Genomic DNA, 20,023 nt, shown 5'->3' with positions numbered 1-20,023 from the left:
CATGCCCATGAGATTCAACTCAATTGCTTATAGTCTCCTGAGCACTTTTAAATCCATCAAGAACCCAATGAATGGAAGGTCCATTTTCAGATACTCTAGACTCTAGCTTGTGCTCAGGAAAGGCAAAAGTATGTCAGGACCCTTAGGTTCAGGAATCACAAGCAACTAACACTGTGCTATGTGTTGCTCTTTGAAGTTGTCATTTTGGGTCATGAATCGGGAGGGAAGAAAGAAGGAGAGAGAGTGACTAAGAAAAGAGGGGAGAAGAATGAAGTCTTAAGGAAGAGAAAGCTTGCACAAAAGAGACTTTTATTGACATGAATTAGATAAGAGCTTCTCCAGTTCCATGATCTAGGCACTTTTGACAAGAGTCCATCCCACATACTCAAATACCCAGTCATATTGAGGGCAGCCTCAACCACTGGGAACTAATGGTGGAAGAAGTTCTGTCCTGTCACAGGGTTCCAGGATAGATTAGTACCTTTAAGGGAAGAAGCCTATAAACCAAGGCCCACAACCTTAAACCTCATCAAATTGATTGGGCAAATCATGAAAAATGTTTTCAATTAGCAAGCATTTATTTTCTTTCTCTTCCACCCACCCCACTCCTGAAAGGAAAATTTTGTAGCAAATATGGATAGTCAAGCAAAACAAATTTCCACAATTTGGCCATGTCCAAACAGGTGGGTCTTATTCTGCATACTGAATCCATCATCTCTGTCAAGAGAAGGGTAGATTCTTCCATCTTTTCTGGATCATGACTGGTTATTAAATTAATCAAAGATATTAAATCTTTCAAAGTTGGAATACATGAAATTAAGCTTTCCTTGATCAATCCTATTACTAGAGAAAAGGTCTTCATAAATCTTAAGCATGTTGTATGAATGTCCTGATTGCCCTCTCTTAGGATCTCAGTGTTCTAGGAATATCCCTGAGGAGTTCTCTAATGCTAACATCTTGAGCCTCAGTTTAAGTGGGTTCCTTCACCTTTTTCCCTCATACTTCTCAACTGCTGGTGATTAATGCCTCAGTTCCATTTAACTAACATGGATTAACAAGAATAGCTCTGATAAGTGAACTGGAGGAATTCCATGTGAACTGGAATGACCTCCAAGAATTGATGCAGAGAGAAAGGAGCAAAACCAGGAGAATATTAAACACAGAGACTAATACATGGAGCATAGTCAAATGTAATGGACTTCTCTACTAGAAGCAATACAATGATCTAGAACAATTCTGAGGGACTTATGAGAAAGAACGCTATCCACATTCAGAGGAAGAACTGTGGGAATAGAAACACAGAAGAAAAACAACTGCTTGATCACATGGGTGGTTAGGGATATGATTGGGGATATTGACTCTAAATGATCACCCTAGTGCAAATATCAATAATATGGAAATAAATCTTGATCAATGACACATGTAAAACCCAGTGGAATTACTTGTTGGCTATGGAAGGGGTGGGAGGGGGGAGGAAAAGAACATAAATCATGTAACCATGGGAAAATACTCAAAATTAATTAACTAATTTAAAAAATGGACTTAAAAAAAAAGAATAGGACTGATATTTCACACACACACACACACACACACACACACACACACACACACACCTGGAAGGTACAATCCTACAGTATCTATATAGAGTGGGATCCACTACGTTCCTCCCCAGATGTTGCCCTGGATCAGCTACTATCTAAGCTAGATATGGGCTGCCTCTCAAGGCTTAAGTCCTTGATACTGGACTGGGTGGGGTGGCCATCAAACCCAGGATGTATGAAAGAACTAACACCAATGCAGAGAAGCTAAGGCTCCTATTTTGGCCTTGGATGGGGTGGGCCGGAGGCTCTCCTTTTATTCTCTTCTCTAATCAAAAGTTAGCCAGTCTGGAAAGAGTCAAACTAAAAAAAATTTGCTCTTAATGACCAATGCCTTTTGAATGAAGCTGATTTCTAGCTCTATTGGCCAATCAAAGAGACTCCTCTTAAACATGTGGTTAGCAAGTCAGACCCAGTTATAGAATGTCTTCATATTCCCCCAAAGTTCTCATGGAGAATACATAAATTGAGCACTACATACATTTTCATATGGACCAGGTTCATTGATGAGTCCCTCTTAGATGAATATGAGCATTATTCATAAATTTTGACAATACCTTTGTAATCTTGAAAAATTAAATTGCATGGGTTTTATATACTTAGATTGAACATTTCATTAAATTTTCCAAAATATCTCTTTATGATGAAGAGTTAAATAAGTTCTTTACCCTTTTCCAAGAGGGAATTAGCATTTAAGGTAAGCCAGGACCAATCATTTGTTCCAAAACAAGTTAGAAATGAACATGAGATAGAAAGCAACTCTTGGTTCCTACATAAAACTGATATGATCTTTATGCCTAAAAAACTGGTGGTGAGATTTTTTTTCTCATGTTCTTCAAATTTTTTTTCTCTCTAGTCATTGTTCTGGGAAAATACCTATGATGTTGTTATTGCTTATGCTCAAAGAGCTCAACGACTTACACCTGTAACTGATGTGCTATATGGCAGAATTGGAGATCTCTTGAATTGGTGTCGAAAAGAAAATGGCTCAGGTAAGATTACGTGAGAAACCAGTCATAAAATGTGTTCTAGACTTGGAAACAGTCCTGGTTTCTGATCCCCTACTATCCTGAGAGAATTATATTGACTGTGCCCTCTCATTGAACATCTATGGAGTGAAGCCCTGGTGCAAAGAATATCAGTACTGGATATAAACTATGTGCAAAAAATATCAGTACTGGATATAAACTATAACATTAATTTTATTCATCCATTTTCCCAATTCAAATTAAAAAGAGTAGATTAGTAATCTCCATGAGGTCAATGGAAAATTATAGGATTTAGAACTGGAAGAGACTTTAGTGTTTATCTACTTCAACTCTTTCAATTTATCAGTGAAGAAACTGAGGTTCATAGGCTCACATGGACCATGGTGAATGCTGTTCTGAACTTTGAATCTGAAAGACAAATTCAGGCCATCTCAGACTTTCACTAGCTATGTAACCCTGGGCAAGGACTTTACCTCTGAGATTCTATTTCCTCATCTGTAAAATGGAAATAAAAGTAGCATCTTCTTTTATCTACTTCACCTCATGGGATCACTTAAGAGTACCAAATGAGATATTTATAAAATAATTTATAAAGCTTGGTTGCTATAGAAAAGGTAGTTGATATTACTGTTATTATTTATTTTCTGAGGTTACACAGGCATTAAGTAGCAAAATTTAGATTTGAATCCATATCTTCTAGCTCAAAAGTCAGCATTCTTTCCATGATAACTTCAGGCTGTTCAAATTGTGGGACATAGATGGAGGTTAGAATGATGGAATTTTTTTCCTCTTTTAAGATCAGAATCTACTTTATCCCCTAAGTGGCATTTAGAAAGAAGTAGATTCTATGGTCTAGAGGTGCTGTTAAATGAGAAATATTCCTTATTTCTAAATTGCACATGAACAGAGAAGGCATGTTATAGAGGCTGGGGCCTGGCCTAAGAGAAAAACTTGGACTTAAGACTTTCCTCTAACATATGTGACCACACTCAAGTCACATGATGCCTCTGTGCCCCAGGCAACAAATTGGTGGAGGGAGTTTCCACCCAGGGAATTCCTTATGCCTGTTGGAATCATGCAGCTTTTTCTACTTAAAAATGAAAAATTACATATTTAGAAGTAGTGGAAGTAGTTTAGAAGTAGTCATTTTATACAAAATGAAAGTATAGAAAAAGTAAAACCACTAGTAACTTGGTAATGTGAAGAAGGTAGAATGCTAGGTCTGGAGTCAGGAAGACAAGAGTTCAAATCTAATCTCACAGATATTTGCTAGCTGCATGACTTTGGACAAGACACTTAACTTGAATCTACCTCAGTTACCTCAGCTGTTAAATGAAGAAAATAATAGCTATTTCTGAGAGTTGTTGTGAAGATCAAATGATAATAATTGTAAAGTTTTTAGCAGGTAGTGTTGAACATAAATAGGAGGCAGATCTGGTAATATGAATGGGCTGTTAAACCTCACTTGGACCTGCAGGCTCTGTTAGCTGAGTCTGCCAAGCTGGCTCTGGATCCTCAGATGTTAGATGGATCTGGGCTAAGTGAGTGATGTGTTTGCCTGGGTGATTACCCAATGTGCTAGGACTTATGAAGTTCAGCTTAGCCAAGCCTATGCCTCTTCCATGGTGCCCAAGCCAAGGCAGTCAGTGGGGAGTTGTATATGTGTTAACCACTTCTCTAGCTTCTTGGCTTGGGGTTGGGATTGCTGATAAAGATTGGAGTTTGGGCTGGTGTTGATGTGCTAAACATGATTTTCTGACTGCTGTTTGATAAATCCCCTTCCCTACAGCTGTAGATATTTACTGATCAGGAAAGGAATACCAATCTTCTTTTGGATTAAATTACAACAGGATTTATTTGCTTATCTAAATGGTTAGGAACAAGGAAATAAGGATAGAGGTTTGGGGAATGCTAAACTAATCTAATTGAGTTAAAGTAATCTAAATCTGTAGAAGATGATGAGTTAATAACAGGCTGGAGTTTCTTCTCCCTCTCTCAATGCCTGGCTTGACTCAGCCATGGTACAAACCAAAGGATAGGGAAGGCTAATGGTGTTCTTCTTAATAGCTGTTGTGTTGTTCTTTCTCAGCTCTATTAGTAGCAGGTAGAATAACTTCCTATGGCACTCAGGTATGGATGCTGGATTGCAGGTCTATGGTCTACCCTCCCTTCAACCACCCTCCTCCCAGGATTCTCAAAACCGAGACCCCATGTGTTGAGGTCCAAGGGTATTTATAGGGGTGGTTCCAACTGTCTTTTGGCCCTGGTTCACGCCACTGGGTACATTCCAGTCTTTAATCAATAATCCTGTCACTCAAGATGTTCTCCATTTTGTCCCAGAAGTTCCTTATTACAGCAGAAAGCACTATGTAAATGCTAGCTGTTAATTATTTTTAAGATTCAGGTTTAAAATCTCAAATCTCAACCAGTAAAAGAAGTGGAAATCAGTGGAAGAAGTGATATTTTTTTTCTACTAGGAGATCAGAGAATTAGGTTCCAAGCTCAACCCTACCAGTAGGCTATATATGAGCAATTTTATTATTCTCTTTAGACCTCAAGTTGCCTCATCTAGAAATGTGATAATACATATGCTGAAATCATGATCTTTTTGAGGTCATTTCTAGGTCTAAAGTAAATTGTTCTATTAAGCAACTGTTGTTCAAGTTCTATTCCACTTCCCATTTCACAAATCTCTAATATATCTAGTCAGCCAGTCTATTTGCCTTGACTTCTTTCCATTTGATAAAACAAATTAAACATTTCCACTGGTTTTTCCTTAGAGCTTGATTACCAGTCGTGCCCTGCAATGGAAGATTGTGAGAACAATGCTGTGGACTCCTTTTGGAAGAGAGCATCTGCACAGGTAATTCTGCAGTAAATGGGCACAGGTGGGACAAATCTCCCCAACAGTGCTGGAAGCCAAAGAGAGAGAGGTAGAGAGAGAACATGGAGGAGCAGAGTGATAGCAGCCCTCTGAGGCTTAGAATGCTTGTATTCAAGTCCTGCTTTCTTGGTCAAGTCACTTAACCCCTAATCCCCCAAGCGTTTCTATTCCTAGGAGGTACAGAGAAGATGCAGCTCTGCCGTGGTAGGAGTCTGGGAGTTCCTTCCATCAGTGAAATTGTAGGTCTGGCAAAAAAAAAAAAAGAATGATATACCCTCAGTTTACAAACTGGATATGGAGAGGCTATATATTATTCCCCCTCCACCCCATGGTTTTCCTTAATTTATTTTTAGGTGATGGGTAGGTAATTTCATCAGGTATAGTTTTCCTAACTGAGGCCAACTTCTAGCTGCTGAATCCACATGCCCTTATCTTTTGACATATAAGTTCGAAATAATAATATCTGTTAGGAAATGACACCTGTAAAGTTTCTAGAGGAACAATCACGAAATAAGAAAATGGGCCTCTTCTGAGTGCTAAAGCTCATTGAATCCTGATTTCATTTGCTATGTCATATCTTTGCAAAGGCAAGAAAATCAATGTGGGACAGGAAATGAGGATGGCCATGTCCAGTTTGATTTCAAGGATTGAGAATATGTGCCCAACTGGTGCACATATTCTACTAGTAAGTAATTGTGATAATTTAAGAATATTGTTTAAGAATAGAATAAAATATTTTTATTTCAACTTATGTATATTATCTTTCTCAAATAACTACTACATTTTAGGATAATGACAGTAATGGTTATGCATTTATGTATAATGGCTAGCATGGCATTATGCTAAGTACTTTGCAAATATTTCTCCTGATCCTCACAACTACAGGAACTTGATGCTATTATTATACCCATTTTTAAGGTTGAAGAAACTGAGACAAGCAAAGATTAAACATCTTGCCCAAGCTCATACAACTTCTAAGTGTCCAAGGTAACATTTGAATATGGATCTTTCTAACCCCATGCCCAATTCACTATCTACTGTGCCAGCTAGCTGCCTATTTAATTGTCTGGACTTAACTAGTTAATTTAACTCAAGCACTAAGTATTTCTTTTGGCCTAGGGGCACTATGAAAAAAGCTAGTGAGACACTAGGGGAAGGTACCATGAACGGAGAAAGTTTGGGAACCTACTCTCATGAGGCAGTAAGCGAATAAAACTTCTGAATTAGAAGAAGCCCATGGGACATTACCAGGACTCACTTGTGAAAGGCAAAGAAGCCCAAGAGAATGGGGGAAGGGGAGTTAGAGGAAATAAGAGAGAGAATTTTAAAAGATGATAGTCCTGGAGTTTGGAAATGGTAGTCCCCAAACCTGGAATTGTTTGTATATAAATATACATAAATAGGGCAGTGGCTTTCTCAGTTATGCAATACAAAGGAGTTCACATTGTAAGCTGCCATTGTAGAATAAACTGAGAGCAAATGGCAGCTACTGAAGGCACTCCAAACTAGCTTTCTTACAGAGGTCTCCCAGGATAGCTTGTCTGGACCAAGAAAAATACTCTGTAACAGGATTTGGTATGACAGGTTAAGTGAAACAATTCCCAGATATGAGACCAAGCCAAGATACTGTTTTGAAGACATTGCCCTGGGGAAGGAGCATCAGGAAATAAGTCACTTGGGTAAAGACAAAAACATTCCAGAGTTACCCATGGAGGATGGGCATTCTACTTTTAATCCCCAGATTAAAGAGCTTGCTTAGGTTTCTCCCAACTCTGAGAATCTGCTAAAAGCCAGACATAAGGCTAGCTAAGTCTGAGTTCAGTATTCATAATCAGGATCAGGAAAGACAACATGCCAGAATCTTATTTAAGGAACTCAGCAAGATAGGTAGTTGTAGCGAATTGTTTTGACAGGGCTTGCACTGAATTTTTGAAGTTGTGTATTAAGCACTTGGGCCATGAGAAGTGAGATTAAAAGGCCAGTTCTCTATTGGAATCCCCCTCACTCCCCAACCCAGAACAATGTGCCCATTCCCTTGTAGTAACTATGAAATGCCAAAGAACATCGCTTATATTTTCTATCAAAAGAACTAGTCCTTTGAAAATTCCTCAAAGTCTTCCCTAAACACCCCATACACCTTGGTGCATGTAGTAACCTTGCATCCTTTGCTTTGTTTTCTGCACTATGGTGATCACCAATGTTATTCCTCAATCAAAATACATACCCAGAAAACAAGGCTCTTGCTCTCTACTTGGTGACAAATGGGGGCAATGGATAAGTAAATTCCTGATGAAACATGGCAAAGGGGAAATGACACTATATTTAAAATAAAAGAACTTCTCACTTTCTCCAACTAGTTTTGTTGATCTGGATAAAAAAATTTAATCTTTGTGCCTCAGTTTCTTTATTCATAAAATAAGGGATATTTCTATTTTCTATCTCTCAACAAGCATTTATTCCTACTTTACAGTGTGGTTCAATTCAGTTTAACAATCACTTATTAAATACATACTATGTGCTTTGAACTGTAATGAACTCTGGGAATGCAAAGGCAGAAAAAACAGCCTTTTGTTTTAAAGGAGCTTACTGGCAAAATTGTGGTTGTGAGAAAAACTCTACAAACAATATCACATTGTATAGCAGGCTCTCCTTTGTGTAAGGGCAGCTCTAGATGCCACTATAAAATGCTTACCAGAATTCTAAGTTTGGGGTGAGTATAAGAGTTTGGTTTTAGTAACTGTTGGGTTAGATAACGCATGAATGTTGTGTGATAATGAATTACTTGCATCTTCCCCTCAGACTATATGATAGTTAATTAATAATAACCAAGGAAACTATCTGAGCTATGTGATTTATTAGTAAAATGAGTATAACAATGGACTGATGAACTTCCCAGTCTGTCCAAAGATCTTGAATACAGAACGAGACAGATTTTTATGTATTAAAAACAATAAAATAAATCCAATTAATTATAAGAGCAATTAACCAAGGTACAATCCAAGTATCAAATTAGGTATTCTAATTTCTCACTGGAGGAAAGATGAGGGGCTTTCCAAACTCTGAAAATTGGGAGATGCTGATTAATTGCATCCTCCTTCATTTATGAAACAACAGTTAGATTCCAATGTATGAATTGCAGAAAAACAAGATGGAGGAGAAGATATATGGCAACATGAAATGGAGTCAGTGTTTTTTTCTTTTTTTCATTTTCCCTAAGATGCTTCCTTCAAATTGTGTTTTCTTTCTTTTTTTTTTTTTAATTTTTATTTAGAATATTTTCCTATGGTTACATGATTCATGATCTCCCCCACCCCTGGCTTTCTCCTTCCCCCTCTCAAAGCTGACAAGCAGTTCTACTGGATTATACATGTATCATTGTTCAAAACCTATTTCCATGTTATTCATATTTGCAGTAGAGTGATTCTTTAACATCAAAACCCTAATCACAACCCTATGGCACTACGTGGTCAATCATATTTTTGTAATGCATTTCTAGATTGTTCTGGGTCATTGCGTTGCTCCTGGTAGAAAAGTCCATTACATTCCATTGTGACATAATGCATCAGTCTCTGTGTACAATGTTTGCCTGGTTCTGCTCCTTTCGCTCTGCATCAGTTCCTGGAGGTCATTCCAGTTCACATGGAATTCCTCCACTTCTTTATTCCTTTCAGCACAATAATATTCCATTATTAACATTTACCATAATTTTTTCAACCATTCCTCAATCAATGGACACCCTTCATTTTCCAATTTCTTGCCACCATAAAGAGCTCAGCTATGAATATTTTCAAGTTGTATTTTCAAGAAAGGCTTTGAAACTCATTTGAATTAAAGTATAAAAAAACTCAACAGATACCTAAAATATTTTCCTGCTGTAGTTTACTTGATTAGAAACTTTAAAGTGAAGAAATGATATGCTTATGGGAAACTTTATCAATCGGCAAGAATGGGTGGTAGTCATCAGAGCACTCCTGAAATTCTACCAGGAAAGCAGTTATGTATTCTGTCAACTCCCAAGACTGGCACCTTTTATGAAGAACAAAAGGAAATTGGACCATACTGAAAAAATGAGAAAAATTCAAGTTAAAGATTTGTGCAGAATGAAAACTGGCATAGTCCCTGCTTTCAAGGTGAAATTAGAATGAGACTGGCAAGGAAGGTTAGAGCCTGATTGTGCTGGGTCTTAAATGCCAAGGCAGGAATTTGGAAGTGCTTTATTCTAGAAGTGTGAAGAACCCACTGAAGTTTTTTGAGCATGGGAGTGAGGTGGTCATACCTGTGCAATATTGAAAATTATTTTGCCAACTGGTTGGAGCATTAGGTTAAAGACTTGTTAACTTGGAAATAACACAGAACTACCAAAGTAGTCAGAAAAACCACTTTTAATTAAGGAAAGAGAAAAGTCCAATATTTGGCCCTTTACTCAGAGTCTGGCGCCATAACTTTTACAGGGTCTACACCCTGTACTCTGGGGACATTATGCCTGGGAGTGCCACTGTGCTGGATGATGACTCCTGGAGTCAGTGTTCTTGAGATAGAATCTAATTGGTTCTTTTAATTGCCACATCAAGCAACTCTATTTTGTAAGTGGCCTTCCCTCTATTTCATCATCTGTCAGTAAGTATTTATTAAGCATCTGCCTTGAGCTAGATACCATGGTAAGTACTGGAGATACAAAAAAAGCAATCGATAAGCCTTGTCCTCAAGGAGTTCATAATCTTTTCCACTCCAAAGCACATTTACTCCAAAAAATTCTGATTTCTTTTATTTAGCAGCTGCTAATATTTAATTTAAAAACATATATGTTTTCTTTCACAGTATGCACATGATAGCTCAGGGGTGATATATGTTATGCTGAATGGTTCAGAGCCATCTGGAGCCTATCCAGTGAAGAGGTAAGTGGAAAAGAACTAATTACATAATATGTCAAAGTAGCATCAAAAAGTTGATGGAAAAGAAAAAAAAGAGGAACTGTGAACCACTATTTGCAAACTAATTCAAATCCTTGCAACACAAATGTAAACCTTTGCAAATCCAGATAGCACATGACCAGTGAATGATTCCTGCTCCAGATTGATAAGAGTTCTGGAAACAGGGATTGGTGGATAATATGCTATCTACATCAGTGGAATTTTTTTTTATGGTGAAATGTATTACAGAGTTTGGTAGGGGTGCACATGGGAAGGGGATGAGAGAAGAAGGTCACCAATTCAGAATCAGAAACCACAGCCAACCTCCTCTACTGTCTTCCATTGACTCATGGGGCGGTGGTGGTGATCATGGGTTCTTTCTATGCCTGGGCCAGTGGAGTACAAGCTCTGGCAGGTCTGCTGTAGGAAGTACCTACCTATATGAAGTCACAGATTCTGGAAATGTTGAATTTGACAAGCCCTGATGGTAGGTTTGGCAACAAATTAGAGAGCTGATACTAGCCACACCTGAACTACCTTGGTGTTATGTGTAGGTTATGGGAGTGTCCCTTCAACAAAAATCCTATTCCAATTCTTCATTGAGATACTGAGGTGGCCTTCCTTCCTGAAGATTGTGCCAGGGGTATGTGAAAGCTGGCAGGCTGTAGCAAGCTGTAAAGAGTTTGCGTACAATCCTGGCAACCAATCTTGCAGAGCAGGGAAAGGTTCATTCCTATTACCCTCTTGATGATGAATAGCCATGGTAACCATGAAACAAAGTAAAATACAAAATGGTGGAGAGTTCTTTTCAGTGATTGTGGGGGAGAGTGCTAAAAATCACCGTTTTGAGATTGTCTATAAACATCTTATTTTATTAAACCCTCCAGAATTCTGATAGAATGAAACCATCCAACATACAAGATGTAAATTTCCTAGGCACAAATATAAAATCATATATTTAGATTTCAGAAACCAGCCATATAAGTATAATTTGGACACATTACTTATGCAAGTCATAGTGTGGTATAAAATTAAAAAGAAAGCAATTATGAACTTAGACCACTTTAATCAGAGTATAGTGTTCAGTACAAGGGAGATAATAGAACCAATTCTAGTTTGGATTGGGTAGGTTGTATCTAGAAAGTATTGCTGATTTGTAGGTGTTCATTTTTTAAGAGGTATTAATGACTAGAGGAAGTCCCCAGGAGAATTTATTTAGAGCATATAAAATTATAAAGATTAATTGCTGAAACTGGAAGACTGGATAAGAAAATTTAGGGGGTAGTATGAGTATGATTTAAAAATAATCAAAAGACTATTATGTGGAAAAGGGACTGGAAACATTTAAAACATTAAAAAGTAAAATAAACTAGTTAATCCAACAAGCATTTATTAAGTGGCTACTATATGCCAGGTTCTCTGCTAATAAAGTTTTAAACTGTATTACATATTCTGCATAGTTCCAGAAGTTAGAAGAACCATATGATATCAGTAAGTGGAAATTATCAAGGATACAGATGTTCGCTAAGTTTAAAGGAGGATAAAGCTTATAAAACTTTATAGCAACTTAAAAAAATGGAATAGACTAATTTTTGTGATAGTGAGTCAGTCTTCTATCCCTGGAGATATCCAAGTATTTTAAAATGTAGTAAGACTTTACTTAAAAATGTCAAAGGGGGCAACTGGGTGGCTCAGTGGATTGAGAGCCAGACCTAAAGACGGGAGGTCCTAAGTTCAAATCTGGCCTCAGACACTTCCTAGCTGTGTGACCCTGGGCAAGTCACTTAACCCCCATTGCCCAGCCCTTACTGATCTTCTGCCTTGGAGCCAATACACAGTATTGACTCCAAGATGGAAGGTAAGGGTTTAAAAAAAATGTCAGAACCATTCTTAGCTCACCATAGAGGGAATAATAATACATCTGTCTGGCAGGAGTTTGGACTAGATAACCTCAAGTGTCCTTCTGTTATGGGAATTAAAAATTTTCTTCGTAGAACTTTTGGTTAACTGCAAGCCTGTCTTCTGTTAATATTAACCTTCACCTGATTTATGTTAAGGAAAGAGTTTTGATATGCCTGAGATAATGAACCAAATGAGAGGGAGAAGGAAATATAGCATCTTTAAAACTTCTCTAAAATATTTTATTTGTGAAAGAAATCTCCTGATACCAAGTCTTACTGACAGGTGAATCATTTCCTCTCAATTAACCCATTGTGACTTCCTTAAAATATAGCTATATAGTTTTGTAAGTGTAAGATTATTCAAATTTATTGTTTAATCTATAATCTGATTTAGTTTGCTAATAGAATTTGTGTAACTAGGTGTTTTTCCTCAGGGGATATATAAATTTATGACTCTGTTTAACTAAACTTGTTCAACTTTTATGACATTGAAAAAAGCATGGGTTTATGAAATCTTAAAAAAACCACTTATAACCTAAAAGAGTGTATGAGTTTACAATTTGTAAAGGAATTAGTTCTCTGCCTCTGACATAATTTTTCTTATAAAAACTTGTTAGAAAAACCTAATCTCTATTTAGGGGTTATTTTTCTATCCTTCTGTACCTTTGTTTAAGCCTAATAAAACCTAGGTTTTTATCTCCATTATCTGTGTTGTGATAATGTAACATCCATGATCTTAAGTGGGGTTAAAGCTGCCTCATAGAATTCCACAGTGCCCCCCAGAACTCCAGGAGAGCGGGCAGTTGGGGCAGTTAAGAACCTGGGTATAAAAAACCAAGACACCCAACTTTCAAGGACACTTTGGACACTGCTTTTTGGGGTTCAAGGGAGGCTGAGAAGAAGTGTAGCATTGCTTTTTGTTAGCTCATCTCTGACCTCAGGGAGCAAAGTGTTACTTTGCTGTTTTACAACTATACCAGGCTGTGAGCTCTGGGAAAATTACCTCATTTATAGGATCTCAATTTATCTCTACTTCAAACAGATCTTCAATCAAAGTTACTTTCACCATCTTAAATTTAGTAACATTAGATTAGGAGTAAGGTTAGTTAGTGAGCAAGATAAAAGTTGTTATTCAAAGCACTTTCTTTTGGGGAAAGTGAAGCCAACAAGTTTATTAGAGATTTTAGATAGCTTACCTCCTCCTCATTCCTAAAATCCACCTCCCCTCTCCCTGTTTTCCTGAAGTTAATAAATCCCTTTCCTAGTTAAATTTGAGAGCCTGTGTGAGGTTATACTAGGCTATACTTACCACCAATATACATTACCTAGGCAAAAACTTCATCTAAGCAAGCACTGGAACAGAACTCCAGAGAGCAGTTCTGCTGATTGAGAAGACAACTTGAACCTTTAATCTATCTCAGGGTTTAGGGAATAATCTTTAAACAGTGAAAGTTGCTAATCTCAGTGGGATCAATTCCTATCTATCAACCATTTTAGCCCTTGATTAGTCAAGCCCCTTTCAGTCTCCATTACTTGACTTAAAGGGGATTCAGTTAACTGTTATTTCCTTCTGCTCTGACTGTTCAAGAGGGGGAAGGGGAAGAATTCTATTCACTCCTATCCCTCCCCCTTGATAGGAAAGCAGCATCCTCTTTGCTCTGACTCCATTACCAACCATTGCAAATCTGACCCAATTCACCAGATAGATACATGTCATCAATAGTTACCTATCACATGAACTCAATAAGGAGATATTTCTCATAAGACTTTTCTTTTCATATCACTTCTAATTAAAAGATTCTGTGATTGTAGGTATTGTGCAGTTTATGTTCCTTCATCTTTTAAACATGCTTAAGAATAATATTGCTCAACAACATTAGGAGATTTTTGCAGATCCCTTTAAAACCATGTTCAAAGTGGCTGGGTTTAAATAATAAGCTTCAAACTTTCACTAAGACTGTGGTAATTATTCTGCAATCAAGAATATATAGAGGAGCAGCCAGCTGGATCAGCGGATACAGTTAGACTTAGAGATGGGAGGTCCCGGGTTCAAATATGGCTTCAGACATTTCCTATTTGTGTGACCCTGGGTAAGTCACTTAATCCTAATTGCCACCTTACCATTCTTTGACCTTGGGACCTACACTTAGTATTGATTCTAAAACAGATGGCAAGGGTTTAAAAATAAAAAAGAGTACATGGAATAGAATACTTTTTATTTTAATTCAAAGATATTTTCTTTTTCCAATTATAGGTAACAATAATTTTCAACATACATTTTCTAAAATTATAAGATCCAAACTGTCTCCTTCTCTCCCTATTCAGAGATAGTAAGCAATTTGATCTGAGCTATTCATGTATTATCATGGAAAACATACTTCAATATTAGTCATTCTTGTAAGAGCAAACTCATACAAAAACAAAACCCCAAAATAAAACCATAAATATATTGATTCTACTTAACAGTTCTTTTTTCTGGAGGTGAAGAGCATTTCCTGTCCTAAAATCTTTGAGAATTGTCCTTACATTGCTAAGAATAACCAAGTTTTCACAGTTGATCATTATACAATATTACTGTTTCTGTGTACATTGTCCTCCTGGTTCTGCTTATTTTGCTCTGTATCAGTTCATATAGATGCTTCTAACTTTTTTTTTGAAATTATTCTGTTTATCATTTCTTATAGCACAATAGTATTCCATCACCAACATATAAAACAGTTTGTTCAGCCATTTTTCAAATGATGGACATCTCATCAATTTCCAATTCTTTGCCACCACAAAAAGAGCTGGTTGATATATACATATATATATATTTATATATTATATATACACATATATAAACTTTTTTCATATTGATAGCTTTGATTTCTTCATCTGAAAATTGCTTGATTATATCCTTTGACCATTTATCAACTGGTGAATGCTTTGAGAATACTATTTTTTCCAAAGTTAAGTACATTAATTTAACTTAAGAATTGGAAAAATAGTATGTGAGTGGATAGCTGAAAAAGATGCTTTGAGAGTTAAAGGTTTTCTTTTTTAAATTTAGTTTTTTTGCAGATCATGAGATCCCCAACTTCCAAAAAGACGAAGTCACCCGATTTGAAATCTGGGTTATGCATGAAATTGGACGACCACATGTGTAAGTTGACTTTATTTACTCAAAGTGAATAATTAGTAAGAAAATAATATTTAGCCAGCAAATAGACGATTTAAAAGTATTTGCCTAAAGAAAGTTTACTCCATGTAAATTGGCAGGTCACCCAGGTTTCTAGTCAACTATTAGACAAATAAAGGTCAAGACTTTAGTTCTCTGGAAAAACACAAGATAAAGATAATGTGATTATATTCAAAAGAGCCCTAAAATGGAATCTAAGAAGCTGAATTTGAATCTTACTCTTCCATTTACTATCTATGTGACCCTGGGTAAGTTATTTTAGTTGTCACTCAGGTACAATTATGTGAGGGAAGAGGTAGCTTATTCCCCATAAAGTCTGATGTGTGTCTACAACAGTATATGATGTCATAGTCCCTGTAGAATCTCTCCCTTTCTTCCCTCAAAGGTTGTGGGAAGAAGGTTTGGCAGTGTTCTCCCTTGACACTAGGATGCAATTGAGATTGTTTTGAAGCCAGGGTCAGAGGAGAGAGGCTTAGCTCTTGAGGGTGCTGGCTTGGTTATGGTGAGGAAATGGGTATTAGGGAATTTCTTGGTGGGCAGTTAGGTGGTAAAGTAGATAGAGTGCCTAGGTCTAGAGTTAGGAAGATCTGAGTTCAAATTTGGCTCCATTTACTAGATATGTGACCCTGGGCAAGTAACAAACCCTATTTGTCTCAGTTTACTTATCTGGAAAAGGAAATGGCAAACCACTTAAGTATCTTTGCCGAGAAAACCCCAGATGAGGTCATGAAGAGTAAGACAAGACTGAAAAGTAAAAAGAGATGCTAATCGCTTGAAAAGTAATTCAGGTTTGCTCCAGAGAGGGTAGTTAAATCTTATTATACCATGTAGGTGGAGGAGAAGGTTATTTTCCTCAAAATGTTTAGGTGGGACCTGAGGTGAGATGGATTCTGACGGAGAATCTGTGGTAGTTGTTGCAGATGTGAAGTTCCTGGTAAAGGGGTGGTAGGAGCCACATTAGCTGGAAGAATGGGTCACTTAGTTTTTGCCCCATATTCTTGGCCCTCTCAACTTTCTGTTATACTCGTTCCCTGCCCCACCCTTCTGAGTGCATCTACCAACTCCTTGAAAATTGATCTACCAACTCCTTGCCAGTCTCCAGCACTATGCTTGGAAATCAAGAAACCTTTAGCACAAGGGTCGGCAACCTTTTTGGCTGTGAGAGCCACAAACGCCATATTTTTTAAAGTGTAATTTCGTGAGAGCAGTACAGTGCTCACAGTGCGGCTCCTGTAACAGTGCCTGAAAAAAATTGACTTTATGGCTCCTACAGAAAGAGTCATAACTGGCCCTCAAAAGAGCCAGATATGGCTCGAGAGCCATGTGTTGCCGACCCCTGCTTTTAGCAGATAGTTAATACTCAATCTTCCAAAGCTGTTCTGGAAATCCCTCCCCTTGCCTGGGCTTGCAAACAAAAAGAGTTCAAATGGTAATGTTTTCACACTTAAGGTGGCCACTTCATATCTAGCTAAGATGGTGAAAGGGGATATAAATTGGAGAAAAACTTTAAAATGAATTACCCCAGATGTAAACTCAGCCATTAATAGAGATGACCATGCTATTATAATTGAGGTTCCTTGGCTCATAAAGAGCTTTACCATGAGATTTGCATGAAAATGAGAACTTTAAACAATTTTTATTTTTAATTTAACAAACTTACAAATAAAATGGGCATTTCCATATTCACAGTAGAACTGATTAAGAAATTATACACAGAAACTGCATATCTCCAGTATGTAGTCTGCTTTTCTTGTTAAGTATATAATAAACTCAAATGGTAGCTTTCAGACTTGACAAAGGTTACCTGTGTTTCTTTTTAGTTTTCCTTCTGTTCTTTCTTCTTAGTCATCTTAGTTCTTCTCCTAATCTTCCTTCTGTTCTAAAAAAGATACCTCAATGATTGCTTTTTTTCTTTTCTTTTCTTTTTTTTTTTTCCTCACCCTACCCCTATCATCTGACTCACCCCTCTCTCTTTGGGGGTAGTGGGGAAGAGAAAAATGGGAATATTTTTGGAAGAGAAGTGCCAAAAGAAGTAAATGGAGAAAATGTGCAAAGGGTACTTAACAGGAAAAGTTAGGGGCCAACAGGAGGAAGCATACATTAGACACATAACTTGGGAATCAGAAGGAAAATGCCTATGGTTTAAATATTACCTCTCAATAATAACAATGAAACTGACAGCTAGGGAAGTCCTCTTGATATAACAGAAAGACCACTGACTTTGAGTTGTTAGAATGTCTAGGTTCAAATATTAACTCTAATGCTAATTAGCTATGTGACCTTGGGGCAAGTCACTTAACTTTCCTGGGCCTCAGTTTCCCTATCTGTAAAACGAGGAGTTTTGTCTCTGATTCCCTTCTGACTTTTCCATTGCTTACTTCAAATTTTGGTAGCTGTAGAAAAGTCTCTTTTGCTCTATTGAAGTTTTGCCATTGCTTTAAAAAGCCTTCAAAAGGCATTTTTAAAAAACCCTTACCTTTTGTCTTAGAATCACTACTGTGTATTGATTCCAAGCCAGTAGAGCGGTAAGGGCTATGCAATGGGGGTTAAGTGACTTGCTCAGGATCACACAGCTGGGAAGTGTCCGAGGCCAGACTTGAACCTAGTACCCCTCCATCTCTAGGCCTGGCTCTCAATCCACTGAGCCACCCACCTGCCCCTAAATAAATATTCTTGATAGTGGTGATACCTTGAATATAGAGTTGGCCAAATCAGTGGTAGAGATAGCATGTTATAGAAGAAAGAGTACTGGATTTAGAATCAGAAATCATTCAGAATTTTCATTTAGGGGTGGGGTGAGTGTTACAATATTGCTACCCTTCTTAAGAATCTGTTTTTAAAAAGTTCTTCCCAAATATAGAATACTATGTTAGGGGCTATGAGGAGAAACATTTATGAACTCTCAAAGCTCACAATCTCTATGGAGTGGGAAGGAGCTCCAGGGGCTGATCATTCTCTACTAAATCAGTGACTCTGCCTCAATCTGGCCTTCCAAAATTCCCTATCATGAGAGGGGTGACATCATAGCTCCCCAGGACCTGCTAGAACTCTGGTTAGTCTTAGCTCCCTCCAGTGATACACTGGGACACATCATATAAATTAGTCATATCCACAGGAAAAATAAAAGTTCCCTGAGCAACTACCATGCATTACAGATCTCTAATTTCTTGCTTTAAATTGAGGATCAGATCTATCCTTCAAACCTCTTTCCTCATTCATTTGTTCTTAACTCAGGGAATGTTTGTCACATTCTCCCTACACTAGAGCATCTTCTATCTTAAGGCATTTGAAATTGAGATTGTGGGACCTAATCCCTCATGGTAAATAAGAACCAGCTTGGGCTGATGTGTCTGCGGGCAGCAGGACAGACAGAGTATTGAGTCCTGCGTTGGAATGAATTGACAATATCGCTCAACTGAGTAGGATATGATTTCTCCTTCTAAAACATTGGAATCCTAGGATTGGGCATGCGATTTTCCATATTCATCATCAAGCCAGGGAGGGACTATATAACATTGTTCCTCCTTATTATTAGCTATTCACCAATTAGAAATGTCTTGGGGAGGGCTGAATAACGAGCTTCCAAAATTGTATTCTATGACACATGAGTCTGAATTTCTTTGTCTTTAAACACAGAAATTCCTAGCCTGAGAGATATATTGATTTTCTTACCTGGAACTCAGGATCAGAATTGTCCCAAAAATTTTCTCTTCATTTAATTAATTAATTTTATTTAAGTAATTAATTTAGAACATTAATTTAATTAAGTAATTTAGTATTTTGGTTTCCATGGTTAAATGATTCATGTTCTTTCCCTCCCATTCTCCCTTCCCCATTTATGGAGTTGATGAGCAATTCCACTGGGTTTTACATGTACCATTGTTCAAAATCTATATCCTTATTATCAATATTTGCAATAGAGTGATCATTTAAAGTCAACATCCACAATCATGTCCCCATAGAACCATGTGATCAATCATATGTTTTTTCTTCTGCATTTCTGCTCCCACAGTTCTTTCTCTGGATGTGGAGAGTGTCCTTTCTCATAATTTCCTCAGAATTGTCCTGTATCCTTGTATTGCTGTCCATTACATTTAATTGTGCCACAGTGTGTCAGTCTCTGTGTACAATGTTCTCCTGGTTCTGCTATTTTCACTCTATGTCAATTCCTGGAGGTTGTTCCCGTTCACCTGGAATTCCTCCAGTTCACCATTCCTTTCAGCACAATAATATTCTATCACCATCAGATACCTCAATTTGTTCAACTATTCCCCAATTGATGGACACCCCCACATTTTCTAATTTTTTGCCACCACAAATGGTGTGGCTATGAATATTTTTGTGCACATATTTTTTCCTTATTATCTTTTTGGTGTACAAACCCAGCAGTAGTATGGCTGAATCAAAGGGCAGGCATTCTTTTAAAGCTCTTTCAGCATAGTTTCAATTTCAGGCTCAGAATTTTTAATCATCATAGCTGCTGTGGCACAAAGGAAATACTAGTGGCAACTTTGAGATTCTGATCTTCAATATATATATATATATATATATATATATATATAT

General features: G+C 37.3%; 1 protein-coding gene across 1 annotated transcript in view; it reads left to right on the top strand.

Annotated features, from left to right (window-relative positions):
* The window catches only part of BST1 (bone marrow stromal cell antigen 1), a 36,348-nt gene that overhangs the window by 10,485 nt on the left and 5,840 nt on the right, over window positions 1–20,023 (top strand). Inside the window, 4 exon segments of the mRNA XM_044681757.1 lie at window positions 2,455–2,590; window positions 5,368–5,450; window positions 10,290–10,366; window positions 15,332–15,424. Coding sequence (XP_044537692.1) covers window positions 2,455–2,590; window positions 5,368–5,450; window positions 10,290–10,366; window positions 15,332–15,424 — 389 coding nt within the window.

Source organism: Gracilinanus agilis, chromosome 6 (assembly GCF_016433145.1).
Source record: "Gracilinanus agilis isolate LMUSP501 chromosome 6, AgileGrace, whole genome shotgun sequence".
Lineage (NCBI taxonomy): Eukaryota > Metazoa > Chordata > Mammalia > Didelphimorphia > Didelphidae > Gracilinanus > Gracilinanus agilis.
This window is presented reverse-complemented; position numbering and strand designations above follow the sequence as displayed.